Below are 25,362 nucleotides of genomic sequence, written 5' to 3'. Positions count from 1 at the left end.
TATATGCCTAGAGATGGCAACATTTTTGTAAATATTGTACAGAATGGTCTGTTGACACTCTGTCTTCATCCCTATCTGACATTCTTCTTTTCATTCTTTCTTTGACCGAGGAGGCTTCCGCTCTAGGCACTCTGAAGGGTTACCCTTCAGCCCTTTCAGCTTGGCTGCTGTTGCCAGATCAACAGTCACTTGTTAAATCTCCTATTGTACATAGATTATTGAAGGGGCTTACACAATTGTTCACCCCCCTGACCCTTTATCATGCCCCACTGGGGCCTTGGCTTGGTTTTCACTTATTTGATGTGTGCACCTTTTGAGCCACTGCACAACAGCCCCCTCATCTGCTCACTATCAAAACAGCCTTCTTAGTGGCAATCACTTCTGGCAGGAGGGTGAGCGAATCGCGGGCTCTATCGTCGCAGCCTCCTTACCTAACTGTCTTTCCGGACAAAATAGTGCTCCACATTAGGGCTTCTTTTTTGCCTTGTCTACCTACTGTGCTCCTCCACATCCTTCCAAGGAAAAAGAGTGTCTCTGCCACCTGGACTCAAAAAGAGCGTTATCATTCTATCTTGATGGCACTAAAGAGTTCCAGGTGGATGACCAACACTGTGTACCGTACATTGGAGCAAGGAAGGGACATGCTGTGCAGAAGTGAACCATCTCTCATTGGGTTATCCTCTGCATAAAGATCTGTTACGCCTTGGTAAAGAAACAGCCTCCTGAAGGCCTTAGAGCTCATTTAACCAGAGCTAAGGCAGCCCCCATAGCTCTTCATTATGGTGTTCCTTGACATCTGCCAGGGGGCCAAGTGGCCTTCTCTGCACTAGCTTGTCAAACATTATTGCCTGGGCAATCAAGTCTTAGGAAAGGCCTCTTCTGCCTTTCAGTCCTACAGGACTTTCTCGTTTAAGACTTTTCTGCCGTACCTCCCCCCAAGGGTGCTACTGCTAGGGCCTCTGGTCTAAGGTAAGGAATTTGTGACAAGATGTGTCTATCAGATGGACAAGCTATTTACCTTTGGTAACGCCTACTCTCGACAAGAAAAGTACTAATGTCAGTGCACTAAGGTGATGCCTATATAGACCAATCATACGTCACGACAACGACAAACCTGATGCCTACGACATCACACAGTCGACGAAGACCAACACCACAGATTGGCGCGCAGGGGTACTGCTATCAAAAATCTTCCAGATCTGTGGCTACATCATGTCTCTAACAGATAAGGCGTTACCGAAGGTAAGTAACTTGTTCTTCAAGTTGCTTCCAAACTGAAATTAGCATTATTAAATGTAATGATGTAACCCACAGTTTTCCCATGGAACAGCCAGTCTTGCTACAGGGAAAATAGCCTTTTAGGGCTTTTTCTCTGAAGGGGCCTGTCTAACATTAAATTCCTACATTTCTTATTTTTAAATACCATGTACTGTCTTATAAACAATAAGGCCTGCATAGGGGTTGACACAAATATTCAAAAGGAAGGTTTGGACTTGACGAAAGGGGTTATTTTTGCAGGTCAAATTTGCATGTTGCAACTGCAACAGCTAGGCCACACATGGTAGGCCTGCATTCATGTTTCCTTTGTCCCTGGTGTAGATGACACAATGGCTGCTCCAGTCAACAAGTGACATTTAACTTGTAGATCCTGGGTACACTTTGTACCATATACTAAAACCTTATAGGCAAGTCAAATATGCCAAATATTTGTATACCTATTTAATCATGCTGAAAGGGGGAGCAGAGGCAAATTACCACCGGGTAACTAAGTTAAAGAGCACAGCAAAATAGGTGCAGCAAAATAATTTGGTGGTATCCTGCAGAAAGGGCAAATTACCAACAGTGTACCACGTTTAACACATATTACTCAACTCTCTCACCAAATACATGGTCACACTATGATAATGATTTCGGAACCTATAACTTGATGTATATTGTTATGTTTGAAAAGTCTTAAAGGCCAATAAAATATTTTATGAAAAAAAGGATAATTATTTAAGAATTTGTAAAGCTCAACAGCTACTCCAAAGAGTGTCCTAGCGCTAAATAGCAAGTTTGGTTCCTAAATAAAAATTAAAACCAGAAAGCTGGACTAAAGAGCCAGGTCTTGAGGAGTCTCTTAAATGTTGCAATGTCTTTAGAAGCACAAAGCTGAACTGGAAAGGCATTCCACTCCCTGGTGGCCAGATACAAAAAGCAACTACCGCCCCACTTTTTTCATCTTAAGTGTGAATAGCTACCAGAAAGGCGTTGGAATAATGAAGGGATCATGCTGGTGGGTAAGGAATAAATCTATTGGACAGATGCTGAGTGCCTTTAAGATTGAACACTCTGTGGGCTAGGCCTAACCCTTTAAATCTCATCCATTCTTTTATAGGCAACCACTGAAGTTCATTAAGGCCTGGTTGGATATGTGCGCTCCTGGGAATGCATAAAAGGAGCCTGGCTGCAGCATTCTGCACCAGCTGTAGTCTCTTTAGCTGGTAAACAGGAAGGCCCCAGTATACAGAGTTGGCGTTATCCAGCCTTGATGTGATAAAGGCCTGGATCACTGTCTTCTGCTGCTGGAAGGGAAGGAGGGAGAGAAACTTTTTCAACACTTTTGACAGACCAAAATAGGTGCTTACTAACCCCACTACCTTAGAGGCAAAGGGAGCTGTGGTGTAAAATTTAACCCTTAGATTGCGCACAACCGTAGTGGCAGGGAGATGCAGGGATCCTCATTAGGCTTAAAGGTATCACAACTGAGCAGGGGGACCCAAAAGAGCAGGAGTTCTTTCTTATTGGTACTACATTGGAAGCCACTACTGTTCATCCCCAGAAATACAGGGGACACACAGGTCCGTAGTGCAATTGTTTAGGATTTACGGCAAATGGGGTTATCCGAACTTACTGAGACCTATTAGTCAGGAAAGAGTGGAGCTAGGCCAAGGTGGAACCACAGACACCAATGGCCTCTAAACCCTGCAAAACGTTTGAATGTGAGACCGTGTCAAAGGCAGAGGATGAATCAAGAAGAACCAGAGCTACCCATTTCTCCTGATCCAGCACTAGCCTTACTGTATCTGAAACATATAACAATGCGGTCTCTGTAATAAAACCCTGGCAAAAGCCCATTTGCGTGAGATGAAAAAGAGCATTCCATTTGAGAAAAGCATAAAGTTGAAAAAGATGTCAGCAGTGAGATAGGCCAAAAATTAGCCAGATCGGCCTTATTTGCCAAGTGTTTCTTTAAAAAATGCATTACCTTGGCCTGCTTCCAGCAACTAGGTACTGTGACAGAAAAAGTTGACTGGTTTAAAAGCTAGTTTAGAACCACGTTGATAGCCATGCAGTTGGTGGCAAGAATATGTGGGGGACAAGGATCATATGGTTACCCTGATGTACAAACCCTCAAGGCCTGAGCAGACTCCTCAGGTGAAATTGAGGCAAATTCCTGTAATACTTGGCTACAAGTGAGCAGTATGTATTACTACAATGTCATTGAGTTGCTAGTCCTTGGCAAGGTTGAGTCTGTGAGATGTAAAGAATCTACAATAGTCTTATTTTTTGCATTTAAAAGCAGACTATTGTGTGCATACCCTAAGAGAAGGTGTAAAAGGCTAAAGCAAAGCTTCAGGGTAAGTAAACTTTTGGGACATGTCAATCTAACCTGTAAAGAACTCAGACTGAGCCTTATTGATTGTGTGATGGTAAGCATTCAATGCCTGCTTATAAAGTGCTTTATCAGTGGGAAGGTAGCAATGCCTCCAGTCTCTTTCCAATTTTTACAATGTTTACTAAGAGCTTTTAGCTCCTCATTGAATCAAGGAGCTGACTGTGTTTTTTCTAAGGAATTGGCATCTCCATATATTTTATAGGGGCTGCATGGTTAATCGCTTGTGTAAGTCAAGAGTCCGCCTATCTAGTGTCAACCTACATATCCCCCATTATGTGAGGAGCTTGTCTGAAATTGACCACACTAGTGAGAAGATTCGTCCATATGGATATTAACGTCCCCAAGAACCGTAAAATTTAAGTATTTCAACATATACTTCAAACCAAATTTATCCAGCATGGATAAAAGCTTCCCTGCATGCCCAGGGGGACAATGAATCAGCACCCCAGCCAGGGTTTATTCAGTGAACAATTTGGTGTAGAAGCCCATAGACTCTGCCCCTATAAGCGGGCCGGGTTCACTGGGTCTGAGCACAGGCAGTTTTTTAGGGGGCCTCCAAACTGGTCTTAATTGGGCTCTGTTTTGTGCCCTGGCACAAGCGGTCCGTTTTTTTCCGGACTGCAGTGACAGCAAGCACATTCATGGGCGCTGCTCACACTGCTCACTTCTCACTAGTGGAGAAGTTACGGCATGAGGTCATGCCAGGTGAGCGTTGTAGAGGAAGGAAAATCCTTTACAGAGAGTAATTTTCTCTCTGGATTTCCCTTCTCTTTTTGAAACGCAGGAGCAGCAACATTGTCTGTCAGCAGGGCTTTAATTGGAAGCTTTTTCAATATTATATACAACAAGGCATAGCTGCTGTTTATTTATCTTATGCAACTAACAACCATTGACAAAGCAAATAGCCCTGCCTTGTTGTAGGTATGATGTTACTTGTTGTATTATATATCTGAATGAAACAGCAACATTCACATCGGGCGGCACACTATGCTAGGCACAGATTTTTAGCTTATGTGTTTTAAAGCCATGACCTTAATTACATTGGCCACCCCCTTTTGACAAAGCCACAGTTTTTTCTAACCCTGGGCAAACCACTAAGCTACGCTCGCATAGTTTACGAAGTTTCCACTACTTCGTACTACGCAAATTGCACGTAGCACAGTGCAAACACGCGTAGCGTAGTGGAGTGCAGCGGTCATTTTTTGCTTGCTCGCGGTCCTCAACGTCTAGTTGGCAACCGCAAGCAAGCAAAATGACATCCTAGTGAGGCATTTTCCTCGTTCGCGATCAGCAACATTAAGTTGCCGATCGCGAGCATGGAAAATAAACCTCCCGGCGAGATTCTCAACACTGGGAGGTAAGGTTTCTCATTGCGACTGGTCCCTTATGCTCGCGACCGCTTGCGATGAGAAACTACCAGTCCGCGTTGAGAAAGTTGGCACTTGAGTAAAAATCTACTCGAGCGGCAGAAAACTACAGCTCGCACTGTGCAAGATGCCGTTTTCAATGATTGCACACTGCGGAATGCTTGTCTGCACTGTGCAATCATTGAAAATGGCCTCTTGCACAGTGCAAACAGGTTGCTACGCAGTTTGCGCAGTGCTACGCGTAGCTCGCCTTGTGCGAAGTGCACTTCGCATAGCTATGCATAGCGCTACTCCGCGAACTATGCCCAGGGTTAGTTTTTTCATCCCGCTTAAAGCCCTACCTATAAGTTCCTTTGTGTAAATAATAACGCAGCTGAGCAACTGTTTATACATAGTTGCGAGACAGCCTGCTTTTTTCCCCACTCTGTCAAGATGTAATAAAGAACAGCCGATGGGTGGGGGGCCCAAAGCAATATAAGGAGCTGAGCTCTCAGACATCCAGATTTCTGTTAAAAAAGACTACATCACCCTTATTTTCGCCCCGAATATTACAAATATGTAAAGCATGTTTGTGGAGAGAACGAATATTGCAAAGTAAGGTGCATTTTACCAGTTTTTTGGAAGAATTATGAGGGCTCTGTGCAGATTAGACACTGGGAGGTACGCTTCATCACGGTAAGACAGTCAGGCAAAGTTTACAAATAGAAGGTAAAGGATTGCCTGGGGGGTAGAGCTGTGACAAGAAGGTTCCCGCCTGAGAGACAAAAGCTTAGAGGCAGTACAGGTAATACCATCCAAACACGCAGCATGGCTGGGGCCAGGCGCGGGCCGAGCGCAGACTGGCACAGAAGGGCTTGCCTTAGACATACCTTTGGCAACAAATTGCTGAAAAACATTTTTTATTTAGGTGATACGAAAGAATGCATACAAAATGGAGCTAAGGCTTGCTCTGATTTTTTTAACTTTAGTGAAGGATTTTTTTATTGTCAAATGCAACTTTCTTGCTCCTCCACTGTACTCCTCGTGTGAATTTCGCTGTGATTGTGAATAAAAAAGTGAGTATGCAATTGCAAGATCCAGATGTAGTGGAGTCCTGTGGTCTCAAGATGTTTTTGGTTTGGTATATCACAAACTAGACCCTAGCAACAGGTGGCAAAGCGCTTATCTTAAGAAGATGTAACATATTAGAAATATTATACAGTTTCACTTAGGCTCATACACCAATAGAAGAGTCAACAGAAAGACGATTGTACTAATAACATGGGTCACAAATATGAATGTGAACAAAATATCTAAGGCCAAAATACAGAAGAAGGTATGCAAAACAGGTAACTCTAGAATGCTATGGAAGAATTAGGAAGAATTAGCAAGAAAAGAGTTGGACTGGCTTTGAGCTATCCTATTATATGTGTGTACACTTCAGAGGGTTTAAATGCTACTAAGTATTTATACTTTGAACATCTTTATGATGATGGCTTCAGTTAATTAAAATCATGTTTTAAAAAAGGGTGCAGACAGAGGGATGTCTGGGTGCTATTCATATTTAGGCGGAGGGTGCAATTTATTCAAGCTGTTTTGAGTTGTATTGTGTCAAACTAATATCCCAAAATATTGCTGAATGGAAAGTTTTCAGATCCTTCCTGATTATTGAGATATTAGAGCTCACTAAAATTCACTGTCCCTTTTTTTTCTCTCGGATTTCAGGTTCAAGCTGGTTCTACCTGTGTCATTTTCGGTCTGGGAGGCATTGGCCTGTCTGCCATAATTGGTTGCCAAGTTGCTGGTGCTGCAAGGATTATTGCGGTTGACATCAACAAGGACAAGTTTCCTAAGGCGAAAGCTGTAGGAGCCACTGAATGCATCAATCCCCAGGATTTCGCCAAACCCATCCACGAGGTGGTTTCTGAGATGACAGATGGTGGTGCAGACTATACCTTTGAGTGTGTTGGAATCACTGATCTTATGGTATGTCAAAGACTCACTAGCATCTCCTTTTTGTGCTAAAACCGACTGTGATATGAAGTGCCAAACATTACAATTCAAAAGAATAGAAGAACAATTGTGTGCTCCATACACTCAGCATTCATGGACTGGAGGAACAAATAACTTCTTTGTCTGGTACCGCATGACCTAAATATATTGTACAGTAGGATTTGTATATCACTTCATACCCCTGATGAGGCCACAAAGCACTCTGATTTCCATGGGTTACTGTCACTCTTTTGGAGTGCATTATTTGAAGGATGTTGGTGAACCTAGCCCTGTGTAGGAGATTATGCTTGAGATGTCTGATGATCACATACACGCTTCAAACATGGTGCAACATGTGTGGTAGTGTATAAGCATGTTGTGTGGCAGAGAGTGTGAGAATAGACACAGTCATACAAGTCCACTAACCAATTTATATAGTTCATATTCTGTATTTTGTAGTTATATGGACTGAAACAGCAAAGGTTTTAATGTTTTACAGACTGGGAGATGATTGCCATTGCTCCGTATGTGAGTAGGCGTTATGTCTGAAAGTTTCCCAACTGTAAAAAAATAAGTCCCACCAGTTTGTGTATTTTGGATTAAGGCTCAGTCAGTGATGAAGCCAGCCTTGAACAGAGAGGATTTCCTTGAAATTTCAGGTGAGGATTTTGTTCAAGGAAGAGTAATTCATTCCCATGGATTAAATGGTGAGTTATGCACACAGTTGTAAAGGTGATCTGTCTAGCTATCGGCAGCCAGTGTAGGTAAGTAAGATCAGGTGTAATATGTGTCTGCATCAATAAGTTGAAATGATGTCAGGCAATTGCTTTTGGATTCTCTGTACTTTCGGACATACTAATAGGGGAGCCACCAGGATATATCCTAGTAATGTAGTCAGCTGTGCGAAAGTGCCAATGTAATGGTAGATTGAATTTTTTCTTGGAATATATTTTGAAGGCATCTTATTATGTGAAAGTTGTGTTGTGGTCTTGACAATAACTTCAAAGAGGCCCACCTTGTCACATTCTAATGCTAGCTGACACCTGGACAGGGATCTTCTTTGTTACCCCAATCAGACAGGCACCAATACCAGTGGGATAGGAGTTGCTCCAAAAACTGGATTGAAATGACAACAGGAAAGGGGTTGCTTATTTCTGTAGCCCCATCTCTGAGGTAGCCCCACAATCTATGCACAAGGGGAGAAGGGTTTCACTATCTTGGATTTGGACAGAGAGGGGCACTGTGGGATTGTTTGCAGTGGAGCACACTGGAACAACTGTAGAAGTGGATAGAGTTACTCCTGGAAACTTTTTCCCTATTGGTGGAGGGCTGACCAGGAGTCACCACAATTCAAGGGTTAGTGCCAGGAAAAAATGTGTCACTTCTAGGCAACCTCTTCAGTACAGTATGGGATCAGTGGAAGACAGAAGAAGAACAGCACCTGATGTTGAGCCCTGTGGGATGCTGAACCTGCTCCCACTTGTAATAGGAGTAAGAAAGTTGCCTCCTGTTAGGCTAGTGAAACACTACAGCCTGCAAGAAGCAGCTTTTCTTGATGATCCAGAAACCATATGACTGCGGTTGGTGCTTAATGCTTTCAGACATTTAATATTTTTAAAATTCCAAGTTCCAGTTTCCCTTATTATATTTTTGTATTTTTCAGGTCATTTTTTTCATTAAATTATTTGATATTTTTTATAAATTGTAGTGAGCTTTTTGTTGTGTTGTATTTCTAACGTTTTAACTATTTTGGTACTTCTGAATACTTCATTGATTTCCCAAGTTAAGCCAGTCTTCTCTGTACCGTAGCTACCAGTTATTGAGCTTAGGTTTAAATGACTGAAACATTTACTGGACCTAACAAGAATAGTGGCCCAATTACTTGAGGTTGACTGTCCTTATTACTTGATGTGGTCTACCATTCACCCCAACTAATAATCTCCTTGCTCAGAATTCTCAAGGAGGGCAAATATTGTGTGTGTCTCTTCTGGGAGCACAGACCCCTCCACCTTCTGTCCTTCTGGCTGCTCTTTTGCCTTGACCTACCCATCCTATCTGCTAACACAAAAAGACTTGTCTTTGTTGGGCTGTCAATCCTTCCCTCAAGCGGGCCTGTAAAGAACAACTTCTTCTCTAAAGATGTCCGAAGTCGGAGCAGGAGAAAGATGTAGTAGTTAAGTCTTCAAACGTCTTCACCAGAATATGAGAGTTTTAAACAGCCTGAAGTAAAGTTAATAAAGGTGTATACTCTATTTGCTTATGTGTTATATTTGTGTTTCATGCTGTGGTACAGACAGAAGGCAGGAAAGTCCGAAAAATATTGAAGTAAATTAAAATAAAAAATGTACAAAAGGTGATGAAAGGAATGATTTTCTTTGGCAATTGCTTGAGGTTTAATTTCAACATATTTTTTTGCATCTGTGCCACTTTAGTCAAAGTCCTGCCTTATAGAAATTAGTAATGACTCTGCTCCTCATGAGTAAGTAACTAGTCTATATACAAAGGGGCAAACATAAACATGCATAGTCCTAAAATAGTTTACATTTAAAGTCTACTGGCAAACTATAAAATGAATTCAGACCCCAAGTCAGGGAATGAATCCAATCAGGGTCCTGGCTTGGCAGCAGAATTTACTTGCAAAGAAATAAATGAGCTGACCTGCCGATCCCGCATCTGCAGATCCTAACCTCTGTTCTGTAACCGATTATCATGACGTGAATATGGGCGTTGATCAGGGTCAAGAAATGTATGTAAGCCCGTACTATGGCAAAGTTGTGCAACACACAATAGGCTACAACAACGTTGCACACAACTTCTGGGGAGTACACCAGCACCTACCCCCCGTATTGTCAAGACATATGAATCACAACTTGAAGAGACCTAAAGTGTGTTCAATAATGACTAGTGTACTTATGTGTGAACTATTGTATCTCTGCTGAGACGCTGTGATTGGACATCTGTAGGGTGTGAGGATATGGGGGAGAGAGAGCATATCAGGCTTCACTTGAAAAAATTAATTGTTTTTAACAAGAGCCCTCCATTCTAATAGAACTATATTATGTATGCCTATCTATATACAGTTTGTGTCAGGGTCATTTGTGTTGATTGTGTTTTAGTCAATCTTGGTTAGTGTTTACATGGGACCTGTAAGTACAAATGCAAGCCCAGTATGAGGTGTTGTTACTTACCAAGAGCCACATGTCATCAAAATCCCCAGCAACCAAACAAAGTGTAAGAAATGGCTGATGGAAAATTAAGCTGTTGTGTGTGCTCGGAGGAAAGGCAAAGAACATATCTGTCAAGCAGCCTCTAGTGCTATTGGTGTTTTTTGGCGAAAAGGTGTGCTGTGGCAGAAGTGACACATTGTATTGTATTTGCATTTATATACCTCTTACTAACCCTGACGATGCGTTGAAGCGTTTTTTCAGTGAGTAGCACGCTACTCCAGTACCCATAACTGATTAGTTGTTAATTAGTATAGTGAAATATGAAATTCATTTGAGTGGTGGACGTGTTAGTCTGTTATTTGGATTGAAAAGGATATTGGAGGGATATTCTGAAGCTTATAGCAGTAGGAGGATGCGTGGGATGAGTAAAAGTGAGGTGGGGTGGGAAAAGGCAGAGGAAAGGGTTTAGAAAGGCTTGTTTTGGGGGGTCAGAATAGTTAAAGAGGTATGAGAGGATGCAAGGAGGGGTAGAGTAGCGAAGAGTCTAGAAAGGATTATTTTGTTGATCATAGTAGTGGTATGGGATTTGGGAAGAACAAGAGAGTAGAGATAGAGGATATATTGATAGCGGTGTAGGAAGGGAAATAGGGTCGTGCATTGGATAGAGTAGTAGAAAGAGGTTTGAGATGAAAATAAATACATAGATCCTTAAGTCCAATCCAAAAATCCAATCCAAAAATTCTTTATTTCGGCCATATAGACCATAAAAGATGCAGTGCAAGACATTACATACATTAAAATACATTTTTAAAATACATTGAATGAAACACACTCTCCAAGCGAGGAAGGAATTATAATGACATTAAAAAGTTCAGGGGGCTTCAGAGGGCTTTTTCTTTCTAATCAACCATATAGCCATAAGAAATTTGGATACAGCGAACACAATGTGGCCCAGGGTACTGGTTTTCAAGATCCTGTATGCCTGTGCATACTCTCTGAACCCTAGGTTCTTACATAGCGGCGCTATCCAATATTTCCTGGGCCTTTGATATGCAGGGCACACAAACAAGATGTGGAGGTCATCTTCCACATAATTGTTGCAGCAGGGACATGTTTTATCACCCCCATTGGTCCACTTGCAGGTGAATGAGTTAATGGGGAGTGTGTCAAGCCTCCATTGAACAAACAATTTCCTCGCCAGGATGGGGAAAATAAAATCCATAAAAGGTTCAAAGACACATGAATTTTTGGATTCTAAAAATCGCGAAGTTAAGGTGCCGCTGTTTTGAGCGTCCATCAAGTGTGCAAGGGACCTGTCTTTGTAGATTTGTGACAGGGCTTTGCGCGAGATTGTTTGGCAACCTCGCGCAGGATCCTCCCAGAGGTCACGGAGATTCATGGCGAACAGTTCGTTTTATACAAAGGCGAGCCAGGGGATTCTGCCACTACAGTTCAAGCTCATGACGTGGGTAAGATCCTCCCTATAGTGGTGAAGTTCATTCGTAGACCAGAGCCTGTGCCAGAACTTCACTGGCTTTGACACAAGCTCCTCTGCAATAGGGGGGAGACCCATGCCCATTCTCAAAGGCTGAAGTGGCGTAGCACGTGGGAGAGCTAAGAGGCGCCTTAGAAAGCTATTTTCAACTATTGATAGGTCCTTCCCCGCTTTATACCCCCATAACTCACTGCCGTACATGGCCGCTGCCTTGGCCTGGGTCCTGTAAGTTTCAAGGGCCGGACTTATGGGCTTGAAGGAAGAAGTATTGGCCACCTTCAGGATTGCGCCCGACAGTTGGGACAGTTTGACCCTAGATCGTACTATCTGGCGGTCCCATGATAAATTTTCCTGCAATGTTACCCCCAGATATATAAAAGTAGACACCCTCTCAAGGCTGGCAGTCCCCAGGGTGGAATTGGGCCTAGTTTTAGTTGGTGGATTAAAGATCATGAACTTGGTCTTCTCTGTATTCACCTCCAACCCGTGCTGTCAACAGAAAAGACCAAATCCATCCAGGATCCTCTGGATCTCCATGGGGGATTTGGAAAGGAGGAGGGTGTCATCGGCAAACATAATTGCCGGTACCTTCCTGCCTGCCAAACATGGGGCGTTGTTGTCCTTGACGTTTTCCAGGTGTGAGATGACATTATTGATGAATAAACAAAACAGGGTCGGTGCCAAGACACAACCCTGCCTCACACCTCGACGGACAGGGAACCTGGATGAAAGATTGCCATCTCTCCCACACCTGACCTGCGCATAGTTGTTCTCATGCAGCCTGGCTAGGATGTTAAGTAACTGGGGGGGGAACTCCTAGCTTTTCCAACACCTACCACAGTTTCCTGCGCGGGACTAAGTCAAAGGCTGACCTCAGATCCACGAAGACCATGTACAATCTTCCCCCCTCGATCCTCACCGTCTTCCAGTAGAGGAGGACGAGGCGGAAGATCTGGCCATGGTCGACGTGTTTTTCCTGAAGCCAGCCTGCAAGGGACTCATGATGTCATTATCCTCTACCCAGTCTAATAGATGGTCCAGAATAAGACGCGCAAAAAGCTTTTGGGGGACATCTATAAGGCTAATTGGCCTATAGTTGGCCGGACTCAGAGGGGACCCTTTCTTGTAGATCGGCACTATTTCAGCCCCTAACCAAGAGGAAGGGACCGCCATACCTCCTAATATAGCATTAAAGAGGATGAGAAGGTACGGGCCCCAATGTCAGGATGGTGTCTGAAAAGATCACCGGGTAGCTTGTCCAACCCCGGTGCCTTCCTCAGCACTAAGCGCTCCAATGCTATCTTCACCTCACCTAAGGAGAATTCCAGGGCCATGTCCAGAGGACAGGGGGACTCCACCACCATCCCTTTGGGCCATAGAGTGGTTTCTTGATATAGTGCTCCGAAGTGGGCCTCCCAAACAGAGGGGGCAATGTTAGGTTCCACTGCGGATATGAGATCCCCTGTTCCGTTATTTACCAGGGCCCAGAATTTTCTAGAGTCTTTGGATTTCAGGGCTTCAGTCAGTTCATGCCAATGGTTCCAATCCCACTCTGCCCTTGCATTGGCCAGTGTTAACTTATACTCCCTCCTAAGGGCTACAACCCTCGCCTTGTCACTACCCTCTTTGATAGCGGAAAGTAACTCAGATTTAGTTTTCCTGCAGGTAGAGGTGTACCAAGTCGGGGTACGAGTCTTTTTCCTTCTTGGGTGTACCACCGGGTTGAAGACATCTGCAAGGTCCCTCACTAAGGCCTGGTCAATGCCAGATAGTCTCTCATTGTAATCGGGGGGTCTTAGTTGGTTAATGAGTGCATCCACCTCCTGGAACCTGGGGAGTGCTAAGCCATATAACTTGTTTATAGCATCTTCTTTGTCAACCAGCTTCCCCCATTTCACCCGACGCCTGCTTGTAGTGAGGAGTAAGTCCCCCTGGTCGTCTCCGGAGTCAGTGGTTGACGGCCCTACGACAGGGGCTGGATGCTGGATCTCCAGCAAAAGGGAATTGTGGTCACTATCTGTCCTCGGAACCACTCTGAAATCTTGAACTTTAGACCACATGGAGATGTCTATGAATATGTAGTCCAGCCTTGACTCTTGGCCCTTTTTGTTGAATGTGCACATCGAAGGAGTGTCAGATGGGGTGCGTCCATTGCACGCCCTCAGTGCAAAGTTCAAGGTGAGGGACGTAAGTTGTACTGCCAACGGAGACCAAGCTTTGGGGTGTGGTGAGGAGGAAGGTGGAACTCCCCAGTGATCATCCTCGGCAGTAAAGGCACCCTCCATTAGGCCCTCCAAGGGTTCGAAGTGGCAGTTGAAGTCCCCTCCCATCACTATTTTCAGGTCACCTGGCAATTGTCCTAGAAAAGATGAGAGTTCAGCTAGGGTGGGGGATTCATTGCCCACAGCAACTGGTCGTGAGTAGACGTTAACAATGGCCCATGTTCTTCTGCCGGGCCATCTGAGGAGCACACACTGAATGTCCTGTGAGAGTGTATCCAACCTTTCCACCTGGCACCCAATGTGGCTCGCCACCCAGATTGCTAGACCACCCGAAGGTCTCCCCCTCCCATTCCACTTTGCCGGGATTTCAGAGATATCAAACCCCCTCCTAGACTGTGGTTCCCTTGCCCACGTCTCCTGAAAAAGGAGGATATCACTTTCATTTACTAGGAGATCCCACTCCGGGGTGCCCACCTTACTTGAAATGCCTGCCACATTCCAGGAGAGAATACTCAACCCTGGACCTTGAGGTTGCAAACCTGCTTCACTTGAGACGGGCGGGATGTCATGTGTAGGATTGTCCGGGTCACCAAAACCAGTTATGGTGGGCGGCGGGGTGGGTAATACAGCAAGCTCCACTGATTGCATTATAGAAGCAGTCAGTGTGCTTGATGATTCCTCTGCTTCAACTGGGATGCTTCCCAAGGAGAACCCCCCCTCATTGGCAATGACCTGGATCCTTTTATCAGTTGCGGGAACAGATAAACCTTCCCCCCTGTCTGGAAACCCAAAGGCAGATTTTTCTGGATGTTGTAGTATGTCTCCCCTATGTGGTCAATCTACTTGGTCCAGGCAGGAGAATCTATTCTGATGGATGAAATTGCCATGAGCGGGAAGTGTATTGTGCTTGGGTCTGTACCGTGAACCATCTACTGCAAAGCCCACTCTAGTCCAGCTCTGTTCCCTCCCCACAACTGGATTACAAACATTTGGGTAGAAGTGTGAGAGGGACACTAATTCGATGTTGGACTTGTCAGACCTTACCAGCCAGTTGCAAATATAAGGGGCAACCAGTGGGCTTTTAAAGCTGACTATGATACAGTCCCCCGCCCTGTTCTTGGGGGTAACTCCAATCCATGGGATCCTTCTAACCATCAACACATCTCCTTTAATATTGGGAGGGAGGGGCCTGTTGATGTTGAGCCAGCTAATTACCTTATTACGGAGTGAGTCCTGTGGCTCTCTAGTGTCACCAGTGAGCTCAGGAACTCCCACCATAATCGCTGTGTATGGCACTGCCTCAGGGGGCAGATTGACCGCCCTGCGCCTAGTGTTAGGACTAATGGGGCGACCAGTATGTTCGTTGGTAGCACACCCCTCACTCGTTGGTTGGGGTGGTGTGGGTTGCTTGGATCTTCTAGGTGCGGGGACAGGGGGCCTGGACGTTTGTGAAGAGGGCAATAGGGGGACATGGCTACCCGTGGTGCTGTGTTGTGCCCCAGTCTGGGCCTGTATGCTTGTTTCAGCAGTAGGAGGTCTATTACCCACTGATTCCTGTGGAGCCGTCTGTGCACTTGGACCCAACTCCCTACTGGGACTATTTCTGTTGTGTGAGGTTTCTAGAGCCATGAGTCTAGCATCTATGGAGTCCAGTTTTGCAGACAAGGGTTTCAATAGGTTCTTAAGGATGTCCGTAAGTGAACTAATTAGGGCATCTGCAATATTAGGAGAGGTTCCACCAAATATGAACGGCCCAGAGCACACTGGTACAGCTGTGACTAATGTCGAGCCTGATTGATCAGACCCAATTCCCGGGGAAGTGACCTCGGGAGAAGCCGAAATGTCCGTACTGACATCCAGTGTTTGATTGGTTTTGTCCACTTTGGCCCTTTTTGCCCCTCTTAGCTTCCTTGACCTTTTCCTTTTCGGAGGATGGTCCACTCTGCTGCTTACGGATTCCGTTAGCACTACAACTTGGCCCCCATCCTGCGAGTTAGTAATTTCCACACAGTTCACATAAGGAGTGGTCTCCACCACCCCGGAGAGACGCAAGGACTCACTATCCCTCTGTAGGTTTGACGGGGTCCTGAGTTGTTGGAGGACTGACTCAATTGTCTGGTCAATACTATCCATGAGTGATAAGTGGGTAGCGTCAAGTGGTATTGGAGTACTAACATCAATTGAAGAGGAATCCGAGAACCATTTTCTGTGCTCACCTCAGGGAGAGTGTCTGGCACTGTGTGTCCTTTGTTGACCACAGCACTGGCCTTGGGAAAGAATTTTTCCAGTGTGCTAGAGCACTGTTGAGCAGCCTTGCTCCTGGATACTCTGGTAGCCATGTCGAAAGGAGCAGTCAGGGCCGCTGACTGGAGATATGAAAGGGAGGAGACTTGGGACAGGCACGACGTTAGAGGGGAGGCCCGGTCCGGTCTCTGCCGGCCTCTAACGGCCTAAAACGGCCCGCTCTTTGCCCGGTCTTCGCCCCATTCTCCTCCCCGCGCGCGTCCCGCGATGCGCGTATCCTGGGGCTCTTATGTATGACAGGGGGGCGTGGCACTGGGAGGGGGCGCGGCGCGGGCGGGAAGAGGAACCAGCTGGCGATGTTGTGCAGGAATGCTGGTCCTCTCACCTCCTCTGCGGCCAGAACCTCCAGGGACACCAGTCTATTCGCCCACAAGACCAGGGCAAGGTAGGAGCTCCAAGCTACTCCTGTAGCGTGCAGGTGGAATCCCAAACACAGAGTCTCTCTCGAGCGGCTCCCGCGAAGCGGGGGCCGCGAGAGGTGAAGTACGCTCAGGTGGGGGGCGTGGCACTGGGAGGGGGCGCGGCGCGGGCGGGAAGAGGAACCAGCTGGCGATGTTGTGCAGGAATGATGGTCCTCGCAGTCCCGCTCGCCGTGCCTCTCACCTCCTCTGCGGCCAGAACCTCCAGGGACACCAGTCTATTCGCCCACAAGACCAGGGCAAGGTAGGAGCTCCAAGCTACTCGTGTAGCGTGCAGGTGGAATCCCAAACACAGAGTCTCTCTCGTACATGAAAGTACATCCACACAACACAGACAGTACGGGCTACGAACTTACCAGTGTGTCTCTTTTTTCTCCCTCCAACAATTATGCAACTACATTTATTTCATACCACCATTTTGCAAAATTCTAATCTTACTTATTAATATGTTGCTGTTGGAATATTGAGCCAAACATATAAAAAGATACAAAAGAGTAAGATATGAATAGCTGTATAACAGATGAAATAGCAAAGGATTTATGAAGACAATCATTTGCCACCACTTAATCTCCACTCATGTAAGTGTAGGTTGCAAAGGATCGGCTTAAGGACGCTACCTTTCTGCTGAGACAGGATGTCCTCCCTGAGTGGCGGCTGCTTGGAGGACAGATGTTCAAGGCCCAGAAGGTATTACACGTTCCTGGTCCATTCCAGAGCCACTAAGACAACTTGGGCACGTTCACCCCGGTCTACTTCAGAATTCTGAGCAGGAAACACAGAGAAGGAAGAAGTCCCATCTTCTATTCCAATCGAAATCCATACCCCAACAAGTGATCTTGTGGAAACTCCAATGTGCAAATTTTGTATTCTGTGTGTTCTCGACAGTGGTGAAAATATCTATAGTAGTGTTCTCCCCCTACTGGAAGATGCCCTGCACCCCTTGGGCATATACATCACTCATTATCTGCCAAACGGCACCTTAGTGCAGTCAATGGCAACTAGTACACCAGGGAAGTTGGCAAAAGCATAATATTTTATTACCTCCCTTTGCCTTTCTGCCAGTGTCTGTGGCATGGCGATATACTGGTGCAGATTTCTTTGGACCTGATGCAAGCATCCGGACTGGCTTGCTTGTGAGATGCCAATATTGTCAGAGGAGACCCTCTGGAAAGGCCTAGTGGCCATAAAATGGAGTGCAGCTATTTCATTGACATAGGTTGGAGAGCCTGGGAGTTTCCAGTATGGGAATCCAGGTCCTGCTCCCAGTGAGCAAGTTGTCCAGAATCACATCGAGTGGGAAGCAGTATCTTGAAATAACTTCTTTCCTGGACATACAAATGATGTTGATGATTGGCTTGTAAATCCTCTCTATGCTTCCCCTCAAATAAGTTCTCCTCAAACCAGGTAGCAAACCCACAAATACATTCAACAAGATAGTGAAGTCAGTCAAAGAATTTTGGTGTGTACATTCCTTTCCTTTTTCATGTGGTCAGTCTGGCTCTGATGTGTTGCAGTGGCAATGAGCTTCTGCTGAAGATGAGGGATAGAGTTGAGAACAATCAATACTTTCACTACCAGGTGTGTTGCAAGTGTTTAAATCATGATTATACATAGGTTCAGAATTTGGTTCTATGCTTTTCATAAATTTGCATTAAAAACAATTAGTCAAAATAACATATGATTATTTTTGTGTTAACAATTTTTACAGTATTGTATACATTTTAATAAATATATTTAATTGTACTTATTTTGTTATTTACATTATACTTTAAGTTCTACTTGGTTTTGTGAAATTATCATTTAAAAATGTATCATTAAAAAAATATATTATTGCATTACTATAAGTCATTTCTTTTCAAACCAAATTTAATTTAATATTAATTGCTAATTGTTTTTTAAGTCCCTGTCTCCATTATTTCCTACAGTAGGGTATTGCAGGAGCAGTGTTTGGGCCTGTGTGGTGCTTGACTTACTACTGTTTATTTGGGGCTTTAGTAACTTTAGAGGTTCAGGGCTTGATTTTCAAAGGTAAACATACACTTTGTAGTAACTCTGCACTCCCTTTGCTTATGTGTGTGTAGATTGCTGCATCTGAGACTCAGCAGTCAGTCTGAAAAACTCCTCACACATATGTATAGGGAGTGCAGAGACTTTAAACTCCCTGTGGGTGGGTGAATTTTCTATATAAATCGCTCACTGATCCCCCCATATTCCCTTCCTCTTTAGTAAAAAGTATGCCCCTTTTTCCACCCACCCCCTCCAGTCCTTTCCACATTTACTACTAAAACACATGTTTACGTGTACCGAGACTCCACAGTCAGGGTGTTGAACTCTTCATGTAAAAAATAGGAAAGGGTGATGCATAAACTCAGTGCGTGGTTTGTGGATAGCCTTTTGTAAAAAAGGTGGGATCCTTCTAGCATGGTTACCCTCACATTTTGCATGATGTCAGTGGGTTTTGGACTGGTCTGACTATAATCCTGCTAATCGGGACTCCAGTCACTGTGCTTTCTCATAAATTGGACAGTGGTTAGTACTTTGGTCTCTTCCCAATTGGCTACTGATTTACCCTTCTAACTCCCTAGTATATGGAATTAGAGTACCCAAGGCATAGGTATACAAGTGGTCTCCCTTGGGCTGCAGCGTGTATTGCGCCACCCTTGAGAGACCACTCGAACTGTGACTACAGGCCTGCCTTGGCAGCCTGTGTAAGCTGGTACTAGTACCACTTACGACAGATATATGTTTTCTTATATCTAAGGTCACTGACCTTAAAACATATATGTCACCCCTAAAGTAGGCCTTTTAATCCTGAAGGCAGGGTGCTAGGTTGTAAGTGTTAGGGTGCCCTGCACAAGCAGGACACCCACTACAAACCCCAGAGTCGATTCTCTAGGTTTTGTAAGTGCATCCAGCCATTTTGATAAATATAGTGGCCATGCATCATTACGGGGTGTCTATCTATATATTGGCTGCCCCGAACCTGGGCTTGTTTGGTATTGAACTTCGACCATCTGGGCACCTTGGACTTTGCTTGGAACCGAGACTGCTTCAAGGAAGACCCCTGCAGCTCCTGGTCTCCTCTTTCTGCAAGTCTTCCTTGTCGGCTGTGCCTGTGCTTCATCCACGTTCCTCTCCAGGTCTGTGGACAGCAAAGACACCCAAAGGAATCTCCCTTGGAGTGAAGGAGTCACTCCCCTTCATCTGCAGGCCCTCAACAAAGCTGACCGGTCTGCTGCTCCTCACATCCTACACTCCCTGAAAGGCTCAGCAATACAGGTGGTGGTTCTGCAACTACATCAAGGCCTGTCCTGTCCTCTCAGCAAGTTTGAGGCCAGTATCCCTTGTCAAGAACTCTAGAACAGAATCCCTGTGCACCCTGTTGACTTGTCATTGCCAAGGCTTGTTGACTCTGTACTCCACAGGTCTTGGGGCGACAATAAGCTCCAGCCAGCAGTCGAAAATAAATTCCTAGGCAATCAAACAATTTAATATATAAACCAATAATATTTGACTCAGTGTAAAAAGATCCAATTGCACAGTATATTTAGCTGAAATTATTACATTTTCAATTATTTTGAGTTCCTGATGACATATTCTTTATATTAAAATGCAAGTTTAATAACATAATTTTTTTTTATTCCAAACATGATCTGAATATCATATAAATACAATTAAAAAGACCCAAAGTTAAGTCTTCGACGTGTGTTTAGGCGCTAAATGCGCCTTCATCAGAAATTGCCACAATTTAATTTAAAGGTGAATGATGGATGGCACGGAACTAGGTGAAAGTGATGTATTGCGTTTCTAATCTTTTCTGTATTAAAATCTTTTGAATTTAAAGTCACCCAGCTATTTCCTAAAGAGCTTTCAATTGGGATAATTCTTTATTATCGTCCGATACGATGAAAGTCTATTTATGGTGAAATCTGTAATGGGTTAAAAATTCTATCTTGCTTGTCACATTTAAAAATGTATATGTGGTAATATATCTGATATCAAAAATTAAATCGCGAGTTGATTATGTATGGGCAGTCCATTAGAATGGCGAACAATCGTGAATTGAAGGATAATTTCTTTTTAATGGTATTTCTTTGTGTCGAGGTGCCGTGCTGAAATGCTACAGGCTTCTCCTCGGTCACGTTTCATTCATCAAATAAGCTCCAGCCTCCAGCATCTCTTCCTGCCAAGATCTTTGTCCTCACCTCATCCTGTGCACCGGGGGCCTGATCTTTGGTGCGCTGCTTGAGATCCTCTTGCAACTCCTGTGCCTTTGGCTTGTCAGGTTCTCTTGAGGGTCTTCTTTGGTTTCAGTGGGTTCTCCTGCTTACTCTGGGCCTGCTCTGACTCTCCAGAAATGTCTTAGTCCCTTGGAACTTGCTGGTCCCAACGCTGCACTTTCTTCATTTACCACATCTGTTGCTGTTGCCAAGGCTTGTTGGTGCTCCTGCAAGACACCGACCCCACGATTCTTGATGTCTGAGGTGGGACTGCTTGTGAATGGCTCCTGGTCTTTCACAGTGTTGCCCGGTCCTCACAGCTGCAACAACTAGTTCACTGTCATTACTCTTGCATCCTCTGTCATCGGTGGTCATTGGTCTTTCGTGCCTCCTGGTCACCTCTGAGTGGCATAGACTCTTCCAGGTTCCTTGCCAGCTACATATTTCCTGAAGTCCTCCATTGTGGTCTACGGCCGTTTCCGAAGCCACTTCACATCTATTCACCCGGCTACCCTGTTGTAGGTATCCTGGGTCCTGAAGTATCCACTGGTGGGGTGACTCTTCAGCCTTCTGTCTTCCACTGGTTTTCTTCAGTGTCCACAGGGAAGGGTCCTTCTTGAAAACTTCAACCAAGACTTTCCCATTGACTTGAATTGAGAATACAGCTGTTTTTCCACTCTGCACATAGCCTCCATTGGTTTCCTTAGTACTTACCTTGGGTTGTTCCTTGTGTCCCCAGCTCTTCTGAATCGTCTGGTCCATGTCCCGACTTGGGTCTCATTTCACATTCCACTTCTTTAGTATGAGGTTTGACCTCCGATGGAGACCACTGTGTGTTCGTGCTTACTTACCTGTTTACATTTGAAGTATTTTGTGTATTGTGTTGATATCTCCAGGTAGGGGTTATACCGATGTGTTAGTGAGTGTGCATGATAAATATAACTATTTTTATAATTACACTGTGTGGTTCTTTTTCATTTAACCTACATTATATGTTTAGTTCCAGTAAAACAAACTGCTTAACACTCCTTCTGGACAAAACCTGAAGGCTGCTCTCTACAGCTACAATTTAGAGAGCTTTCTATGGTTGTCTAAGACCACTAAAATCACCATAAGGGTTGTCTGGATTAGTAGAGGGTAGTTAACCTAAATAAGTGTGCATCATATACTAAGCCAGCCTCCTCCATTGGTTTGCAGCAGTTGGGATTTAAGCCTGCATTGTTTTAGCAGATAATCTAGGTGTGGATTGAAGGAAAAGCCATCACTAACATTAGGCACATATATAATATTTTTGTAACAGTAAGTTCCACTGAACTTATAGATTGGTTGTGAAGGGCCTAGCAAAACACTTTCTCCAATCGTTTTTAAGTTTAGTTTTTACTAGGGTAGGTAGGAGCAACAGCACACTACACCTAGTCACTATGCCTTTATGTCTTTAGCATGACCAGGAGGAGTCTGATGACTCCACACTGGTAAACTCCGATCCCCCAGGGAATAGTACTGATAGTACAGAGTGTCTCAGAGGTCGGTCCATCTTTATTTCATCTGGGAGGGTGCAGAGAATATAGGAGAGGTCTAGATCCTCCTCTGCCAATTCCAATGCCTCTAACAATTCCTTAGGAATCTCCATCTCTAGTTAGAGGGAGGACTCCTTAGAGAGGGAGTATCATCCAATCACACTTGAGTGAGAAAAGCTTAAGCTGAAGCAGGAGCAGTTGGCCCTGGATAAGGAGACTCTGGAAGTCCAGAAGGCTAGGAAACATTTGGGACTAGAGTGTCAAGGTGGAAGGACTAGTGTACCTAGTGTCAGGGAACCTTCCTTTGATACTAGGAACCTGAGCTGTATAATCCCTCTTTACAAGGAAGGGGATAATATCCATAAATGGATAATAGCTTTGGCGAGGGCCTGAAAAGTTCAGAAGGTCCTCCAAGGGCAGTGGACTGCTATCCTGTGGCTCTCCTTGGCTCACAAAGGGAGAGACACGCTCCTCAATGTTAGTGAAGAGGATGCAGATAATTACTCAGTCTTCAAGAGTGCCCTCATAGATGGGTTTGGTTTAACCACTGACTTATTCAGTGTTACGTTTAGGGACACACAGAAGGCACAAACCCAAGACTGAATTAATTTATAAAATATATAGACAATGCTATTAAGGCTCTGGAATGCTGGCTTCATGGAAGCAAGGTGCATGACTGTGAGAGATTGTATATTTGTTGATGAGGGACCACATCTTTAATAATTGTCAAAATCAGCAATCAGTACCTGTAGACTCTGATTGGACCTCTACCCCCCCCAAGAATTGGGAAAGAAGGGAGGCAACTGGGTTCAGATGAATAAGTCTCAAGGTGGTGGTGACTAGAAGAAAGATTCTTCCAAGGTCCCAGAGAAAGGTGGGGAAAAGTCTAATGAAAAGTCCTCTGAAGGTCCTCAAAATTCTTCCTCTGAGGGTGGGTTCCAATTCTCTTCGTCCCCTGGTAAGAAACTCTGTTGCTATCTCTGCAAAGAGAAAGGCCATGAGGCAAATGATTCCAACTGCCCCAAGTACAGCAACAAGGATACCATTACTACTTCTCCTGCCACTACACTCCCTAGTGCCCCTAGTAGTAGCACTCAAAGTAGTAGTAGTAGTGCACCCAAGAGTTTAGTTGGGTTCTCGTGGGTTATTGAGGTGGAGTCTGGCCAGGCAGAGCCCCTCTGCAGGCCACCCTAGTGTGTGATGTTGGCATGCGTTTGCCACATTTACTGTAAGTCTAAATTCCTTGGGCAAGTACTTACAGGAGCCTCTGATAAATGGTCAGAAAGATGTAGCCTGTAGGGACACAGGGGCCAGTGTCACCATGGTGACAGTAAAACATGTGTCCCCTCTTCAGCTTCTACCTGGATACATGTGCCAGGTGGCCAACACTGATGGTGTTAGACCAGATCACCCCATGGCCATAGTCAATCTCAACTGGGGAGGGGTAACTGGCCCTAAAAGGGTTGCAGTGTACTTCGACCTGCCTGTAGATTGCCTGCTGGGCAATGTTCTGGAGACTTCTGCATGGGCTGAAGTAGAACTCAGGACCTATCTAGAGATGATAGGATTCTCTGAGTAGGTTGGCATGACCCCTAGGGCACAAGTCCAACCACCAAGAAACCCTGACGCAGAGGAGCCTGAAATAATGGCCCACTCGGCTCCAACAGAGAACATAAAAGTCTTCCCCCCCCCCCCCCAGAGGTGAGGGTCGGCCTCCTCAAGGAACTGATCCTACCCTTGTGAAGAAGCTGCCCCAGAAGAGGACTGGCCTGTCCTGGCAGAGCCACTGAAGGCAGTGGAATATTCCAAGGAGGTACCGAGTCTGGAGCAGGTATTCTGCCCCTCTCTGCCAAGCCTCAGCCAGCCAGGTGCTGCAGAGGCCATGGATGTTAGTAGACCCCACAGGGCCCACTGGCAAGAGGAATCCCCCCTTTTCACAGATTTCACAGATTAGGGACCCTCAGTCTAGCAGTACTAGCCATTCGAAAAGCCCAAAACAATCTGAGTGATCCCTCTTACCCTTACCAAATGATATTCCCCAAATGGACTCTGTTGGGCAAAGCAAGACCTGGGACAAGACTGTCCCAAACCGTCACTGGCCCCACAGAGCTCCAGACCAACAGGCTCCTCCAAAAGTTTAATCATCAATAGGTTGAGTCCTCAGTTTTTGTGGGGTGGGGGTGCCGCCCTGGTGGCCTTGTGAACCTGCTTCCAGTCCACGTATTGTGGGGGACTTGCCACTACTGATATTAAGTCCTCTTATGGGACCTCACATTTATTGGTGCTTAACGAACTGTGCTATGGAGATAGGCAGGACCCGCGAAATGCTGTGGAGCGCTGGCTGATGGGGGATGCAACCCTCCACACTCTCTTATACTCGGGACGGCTGCTCCAAACCATGCCATCTGCAACGCAAGTGGTGTTCAAATTATGGAAGCAATCCCTCCGCAAGATGGCATGGTGGGGGAAATTGACAGGTGATACCCCCTCATGGAACAATGGTAGCATGCCACAGTTGGCTACACGGGCTGGCATCCGTGGGTGGGACAACCGCTGTATTTCTACATTGGGGGTTGTCATGCGGGGATCGACCCTGAAATCTTTTCAAGACCTCCAAAGGGAGCATATTATGCCTCAAACCCAATTTTACAAGTACCTCCAACTTCGACATGCCATCTCCCCATACATCTCGAATATGGCTACCCTCCCTGAATTTAAGCCAATTGAAGCCAAGGTGTTTATGGGGGACCTACGGAATCCCAAAATAGCAAAAATCTAGCAGTTCATTGTAACGAACAGCTCCACCACACTGGACACACTGAGAAAGGCCTGGACGCAGGACCTAGGCTAAATAGACAGAGATGATTAAGCAGAGGTGCAGGCGTCCCCGCATGGCACAGCAATAGCAGTCCAGCTACGCCTTGTCCAGTTTAAGTACATACACAGGTATATTACACCAGGCACAGACTGTGGAGGGCGGGTCTGCTACCATCTCTAGAATGTTTGCGATGTGGACACGCAG

General features: G+C 45.2%; 1 protein-coding gene across 2 annotated transcripts in view; it reads left to right on the top strand.

Annotated features, from left to right (window-relative positions):
• LOC147727488 (alcohol dehydrogenase 1-like) overlaps positions 1–25,362 on the top strand; it is a 383,740-nt gene that overhangs the window by 257,392 nt on the left and 100,986 nt on the right. For both annotated transcript variants that reach the window (XM_086961562.1, XM_086961563.1), the window contains exon 6: positions 6,730–6,990. In XM_086961562.1, the coding sequence (XP_086817688.1) occupies positions 6,730–6,990 (261 nt within the window). The remainder of the gene's footprint in view (positions 1–6,729; positions 6,991–25,362) is intronic.

Source organism: Lissotriton vulgaris, chromosome 3_1 (genome assembly GCF_964263255.1).
Source record: "Lissotriton vulgaris chromosome 3_1, aLisVul1.2, whole genome shotgun sequence".
Classification (NCBI taxonomy): domain Eukaryota; kingdom Metazoa; phylum Chordata; class Amphibia; order Caudata; family Salamandridae; genus Lissotriton; species Lissotriton vulgaris.
Note: the sequence above shows the minus strand (reverse complement) of the source record. Positions and strands in the feature narration are given on the sequence as shown.